This window comes from Acyrthosiphon pisum, chromosome X (genome assembly GCF_005508785.2).
Source record: "Acyrthosiphon pisum isolate AL4f chromosome X, pea_aphid_22Mar2018_4r6ur, whole genome shotgun sequence".
Classification (NCBI taxonomy): domain Eukaryota; kingdom Metazoa; phylum Arthropoda; class Insecta; order Hemiptera; family Aphididae; genus Acyrthosiphon; species Acyrthosiphon pisum.
Window position 1 is genome coordinate 42,094,093 of NC_042493.1, and position 7,075 is coordinate 42,101,167.

The window sequence follows — 7,075 nt, forward strand, 5'->3', positions numbered from 1 at the left end:
TTCCGATAGTTTATCATCATATTTTTGTTTGAGTGATGTGATAGATGGCAATAAGTAACCAAAATACATATGTTTTTCCCCTTGTAATACATCTAGACACACACACAGAGGCTCCATTACTAGTAAATACTCCTCCAAAAATTCTATATCGGTTTTAGAAAAACGATTAACTGTAAGGGCATCACATATCTTGTAAAATTTAGAAGGGCTCTTTTTAAAATGAATAATAAGAAATTTTATAGCATCAAACCAGGAATTCCAACGGGTATCATTAGGAGTTTTTAAGTATACATGCCAATACCGGTCATAATTTTATTATTGTATGAATGTATGATATTAAATATTGATAGATGTTATCAAATATCGATAACTGAATTACCTACAAATTTGAAATTTCCAACAAAAATTATACGTTTTCTATTTTTCGTTTTAAATTGTATAAACAAAATCCTAAAAAAATATATTGTTATACTATTAAAGTATTCCGAATATAGTATTTGGAATACTTTCGACGGTATTCTGAATACTGCGTAAAATACTTTTAGGAAAAGTATTTTCAAAAGTATTCTGAATACCTAAATAGTATTCCGAATACTGTATTCGGAATACTTTATTCGGAATACTACCCAAGACTGACAGTGACCCACTTGTAACCTACTGTACAGCAGAGCGAAATCCACTTATCCACCTTTTAGATTCTGAGTGGAACGATGAATGTATTGATTTTACAATGATGTGTGTTTTTTTATTTTTGTGTCTGTCATCACGGTTGGGGGCAGTAAAACTGATTCGATTTTCTTCAACAGTATCTTGGGAAAGTGAATCTAATTGGTGCATTGGGGAAGTCAAAATTTAAAATTCTCAATAATTTTCAAAAGTGTCTGAAAAAAACAACATAAAAATTAAGGAAAAACGGGAATTTTTACGTAAAAACGGTTTTTGACAAAATTATATTGGTTTTGGGTGCAACTTTTAAAAAAATGACTGTTTATATTTGAATTTCTATACATGATAAAAATTATCAAAATATTTTGATTTGTTTGAACTGTTTAGGGACATTTTCATTTTCCAATGTTATTAGTTTTTATATCTATGAATGTTAATAAAACTTAATTTGTTGACTAAAAATGCTTGAAAATTTAATACAACACTCCTACTATATTATTACAATGAGATTTGAAAACATTAAAAATTCTTAATCAGTTTTTTTTTTTTATAAGCACTTAAAGTCAAAATCTTGACAAAATACGGAAAAATCATGAAAATTTGCAAATTATTTTAAGTTGAGAATTCATAAAAAATTTTCTTTTTAAATCTAAGATTTGAAAATGCAATACAAGATTATTTATAAGTTTGTCTACCTTTATCAAAAAAAAAAATGTCTACAAGCAAATCAAATTAAATTTTTATGAGGGTATGAAGTTCATATTTTTACAAGATTGGATAGGTATTCACTCGATTTCTGATGTACTGGTTTTGTTATTTTATTGTTATTCAAAAACGAATAACTATAGATTTATGAAAATTTTACTGAATGTTTATATTTTCATTTTCTATACACCATACAATTTTGAAAATATTTTTAGCTCTTTTAGAGCTGTTGACGGACAGTAAAATTTTATTTATTGGTTAAAAAAAAGTGAACATTTAATGCAAGGCTCCTGATATATTGTTACAATAGCAGTTGGAATATATTAAAAATACTTAGGTACAATTTTTTTTTAAATTTAAGACTGTATAATTATTTTGTAGTTAAAAACTTAGAAAAGGTTGGCAAGTGGACATCACTCTACTGTACAGTAGGTCAGTTTAATGTATGGTGTTAAATTTGAATTCAATGATATAATATCATTGTATTAGAAAAATGATTCTGAGCGAAAGCAGTCAGTCAGCCGGTAATCTATGATATTAGAAAGTATATTTGATGATATTATTGTGAATAAAGTAATTTATATATAACCTATTTACATGGGACTTTGTTTTAAATTTTTAAACCTTAGCTATAAAAGCTATAACATTTTATACATTTTTAACTAAAAATAATGATTAAATTTTAAACTTGATATATTTAGTCAAAATTCGAACTATAAATGCTTATAAAAAAAAAATTGTGCCTATGTATTTTCAATGTTTTTCAATTGCAACTGTAGCAATATATCAGGAGCCTTGCATTATATTTTCACGCTTTTTTATCCAACATATACATTTTTATTGATATTTATAGAAAAAAAAAACTAAAAAAATTGAAAACTGACAATGCCCGTAAACAGCTCAAAAAGAGTCAAAATATTTTCCAAATTGTATGGAGTATTGAAAATGAAAATATGAACATTCGGTGAAATTTTCATGTATCTACAGTTATTCGTTTTTGAATTACAATGAAATAACAAAATCCACTACGTGAGAAATGGAGTGAATATCCAATCTTGTAAAAATATGAAATTCAAACGCTCATTTTTACTGTCCTAAAGGGTGATGACAGACACAAAAAATTAAAATAAAAAAATAAAAAAAACACATCATTGTAAAATCAATACATTCATCGTTTCACTTAGAATCTAAAATGTTCAACTTTTATAGCTAAGGATTGAACATTTAAAAAAATGTTCCACGTAAATAGGTTATATATAAATTACTTTATTCACAATAATATCATCAAATATACTTAGTAATATCATAGGCTAACTGACCGTTTTCGCTCAGAATCGTTTTTCTTATACAATGATATTATGATATCATTGTATTCAAATTTAACACCATCTATTACAGTAAGCCACTCGTAACCTATTTTACAGCATAGCGACACTCAATTACCCACTTTTTTAAAAAAATATTCTCAAAAAAAGCTGAAAAATTTGATACTAGATTCCTTATAAATCTCACTAATGGAAGTTCAAAAATATTAAAGATAAATAGGCTTAATTATATTTATATGCATTTAAAGTTTCTATTTTAAAAAAAATCATCAACATTTTTAAAATGTTCAAACTATTTGTTATTAAGAATTCATAAAAGATTTTCTTTTCATATTTAACATTTCAAAATTTGATACCACAAATTTGCATACTTTAAAAAAATAATGTTGCCAAACCTTAATATTTTCTACCGAAATGAACATAGAATCATTTTAAGTCAAACTCAAACTCGAACTCAATATTTTTTTACCATGTGAAATTCAAATCAACCATTAATCATAATTACAATTATATTTTGAACTTTTGTAATTCATATTACCTATTATAGAATTATAGAATGTAAATTGTGAACATGTTTTTACCAACACAGCCACGGTATTGGAATATTACCATGGGTAAACCCAAAATAGATTTGTCCCGTTACAATAAATATGATAAAAATAGCAATTAATGTAGGTACATGATATCTAATGGTCTAATTATTTCTAAATAGTAAATAGTGATTACTGATTATACATTATTTTAAATAACTTTTGAAGAATTTTACAAATATTTGGTATTTGAACTATTGAGGCCGAAAAGTCTGACAGTTTGAATTTCATACTAAACCGAACATCAAAGGTTTGGTCCAGTTTGAGATTCAAACAGTTTGACTCATCACTCCAATGCATGCTTACTCCTCTATAGTAACACATGAGAAACTCTACAAACTAAAGGAAAATTAAGGGTAAACGAAGTAATAATGAATTAAAAAATAAAAATTTTTTTTTGCATATTTAATTAGAAATGGTACCTAATATTATTATACCTTTCAATGAACATGTGATTCACCTCTTATAGTTATGTAAATTATAGTTATTATACTTGTTAAAATAGTGAGAGTAACAAGAATAATGTATTTATGCTTAATTATCGATTATTATTGATATCATCTTATAAAATATTCATAACAGTAGGTACAGTGTACGTGTATGCATAAAATATTGTGTACTAATTTTAATTTGTTTTTGAAATTGTAACTCAATAAACCTTACCTTAAGTTAAGCTTAATGAGGTTAGCATATTAAATTTGATTTTGTATAACAAAACAAAAAAAAAAATTTTTTTTAAACATTTTAGTGCATGTTTTGATATTTTATAGAGCCTGTGCTTAATAATAAATTAAACCTTTTCAGTGAATTGAAATCTGTTTTTTATTAATGAGAATCATGCAAATTTACAAGATGGTATGATTAGCTTAATGATTAAACAGGTATTTTACAACATAGTCATTTCATAAGTTCCTCATAACATTACTTATTCAATAATTTAATCTTTAATCGATTTTCAAATAATAATATTACCTACTACTATTTTAATTGTATTTAGTTGTTGACTTACCCATTTCCAAATACTTTATTTATAGTGTCTGTGTATGCTTTGCAGTTATCGATTAAATTAATGTTTGTCTTATATCCAAGATTATCATCTTCGATGAAAGGTTTTGTACTTAAATTCACGATATCAACTTTAACTGGGTTCAAGCATTTTCTAAAGAAAAGAAAATAATTTTTCAAATTAAAATTTTTACAATGAACTAATATACAATGTATTCATAATACTCTTGAAACCAGTGTTGGCCTGGCACACCAAAGGTTCACTGATCAGTTTTTTAAAAGTGGCCCCATAATGAATGGCTTTAGGCCATGTAAAAAAAATTTCAACTAAAAATTACAAGCAAATAAAAAAAATTACGAGACCCATGACTAGGCCGACACTGCTTTAAACAATAATATATTATTACTTGTCTAAAATTTAGGTATTTAATTATGTTTTGTAGTATTTACCCAGTGTCACATCTGTAAAAAATATGATTGAATTTATGATCCATGGAACCAATATAGTTATGGTTCAACATGCAAAATAGAAATTTGTTTGATGATACACTCATTTTATCAAAAATATTACTGAGTTGTGCATGGAAACGAATATCAGCAATACTGGGAGATAATACAGCATTTCTACGAAATCTGTACCAACCAACAATAGATTTCTAAAACAAAGTAGATGCACATAATTAATTTAACATAAAATCTAATCTAGACATTTAGACATAAAATAGTTATTTACTCACCTCATAATTTGCTGGACATTTCTGTAAAAAGTATTTCAATTTTTTGTAGTCTATTTGTAATGGGTTTGAACATAGTTGTTCATAAAAATCTGGTAGTGGATATGAAGCATGGACACCTGGAATCAAAAATAAAATAATAAAAATTCTTTAGAACTAAGTATCCAATAATTTTTGTATTTATAAAGTACTGTTGATTACATATTGTTTCTTCTGTGATGGTGTTGTTTAACGATTCATCAGTTATAACATTTGATACTTTAATTTTTTTATCGCCAATTAGGAATCCAATCTAAAAAAAATTATAGAAATATAGATGTGTAGATAATTATTAATTATTAATAAATAATCATATAGGTAAAACACAATTAGTCAGTCCCTAACCGGCTGGCTATTAACAATACACAAATAAATTCATATAAAACTAAGTAGTAAATTAAAAAAAAATATTTAAAATTATAAATAAGTAGGTACCATAACACATTTTTAATTAAACTTTTACTTAAATACAAAATGTGCATATAAATTAATATCAAATACATAAAATAATATTAAATCAATACTAATTTTCTATTAGTTGCAGAAAATGTATTAATAATTGTTTTTGTGCCAAAACTGTTAGTTACATCTCTTTCGAAATTCAATATTAATACATTTTTAAAATTGTTCTAGTCTTATTGTTGTTCTCTGACAAGTTTTTAATCGCCGCATTGAAGAAAATGAACTTTTGCGGGTTGCGTAACTAACAGGTATAGTGAAAGCTAATTGTATCAATTTATATAAATTTGGGTACACATCTTCAGCAACTACTTGTTTAATATCATCAATATTAAAATTTTCTTTAATTTTAACCAGGAAATATTATTGGCAACAAGCTATTTTTCTTATCACCAAAAACCAGATTTATATTTCATAACGAGTTGATAAAATAATTTTTAAAAAAAAATGTGAACGAATTTGGGGTTTTTATAATTTGAAAATGAAACTTCCCAATTTATATAACAAATAAAAAATTAAAATTAAAAAAAACTTCAAATTTGTACTAATTTTTTTAAAGAAAAATTTTTAATTAACTCGTTATGAATTATGATATTAGGTAATAAGAAAAATAACTTGTTGCCAAAAATTGCTTTGTAAATAAAATTTTGATATTGATGATAATATTAAACATAATTTGTATCTGTACCTATTTTGTGGAGTCTAGGTAAATATTTGGAGGGTTAAGCCAGGAGGGAGCAACCAGGAGCCACCACCTAATTGGGCCTATGATAATAGAAAAAGCCCATAATAAAGTTTTCTAATTTGTTGATCAAAAGTCAAACAAACGAAACCTCAAACCGAAATGACTTACATATTTAACTTTGGCGGGTACCTAGTTAAGAATGTAACTTGAACAGTGTTGTAAGGAACGTGTTTCGTTGCCTCAGCGCACAGCGTTCACCGTTCATACATAAGTAGGTATAAGATTTTTTCAAAAAAGCATTCCAACAATTGCACGTACCTGGTTACAAGGTTCTTTTAGGCAGTTGTACTCGGTGATGGACAGCGTCGGTGTGGTGACGACGAATCGCAAATTGTAGTATTCCCGTGACATGACTGATGGGAAATTTCGATCGCAGGCAAGCTAGTGGTTGCCAGACAATCCGTTTGGTCGTTACCAGACTTTTTGATCTTTACGAACGGCGATCGGCAAATGGCGGAATGCCGATTGGCGATTGCCGACAATTTTGGATGTCGGACGAGTGCGTTATTTGTATGATATTTATTATTTTGTATTATTATTATTATTATTATTATATTATATTCAACGTGATGATAAGAAATAATAAAACAATAATATTGTCAACGGAGATAACGTTGCTATACTCATAGATAATACATAACGTTATTGACAATTGCGTGTTATATTATGTTCCGTGGTGTTGTCTATGGCCATTGGCACATAATTAATAATAATGTTGTGGCTATTGATCACGATTATAAGGTTCTTTGCACGCTTTATATACTTATACCCATAGACCTTATACTAAGTTAGTACCGCTTATGCCGT

General features: G+C 26.7%; 1 protein-coding gene across 1 annotated transcript in view; it reads right to left on the reverse strand.

The window, feature by feature from the left end:
- The window catches only part of LOC100161913 (BRCA1-A complex subunit Abraxas 1), a 7,647-nt gene extending 839 nt beyond the window's left edge, over nt 1-6,808 (reverse strand). The window contains exons 1-5 of the mRNA XM_001945582.5: nt 6,527-6,808; nt 5,227-5,317; nt 5,029-5,144; nt 4,742-4,947; nt 4,296-4,445 (exon numbers count right to left, since the gene is read on the reverse strand). Coding sequence (XP_001945617.1) covers nt 4,296-4,445; nt 4,742-4,947; nt 5,029-5,144; nt 5,227-5,317; nt 6,527-6,619 — 656 coding nt within the window. The 5' untranslated portion in view covers nt 6,620-6,808. The remainder of the gene's footprint in view (nt 1-4,295; nt 4,446-4,741; nt 4,948-5,028; nt 5,145-5,226; nt 5,318-6,526) is intronic.
- Between the last annotated feature and the right edge of the window lie 267 nt (nt 6,809-7,075).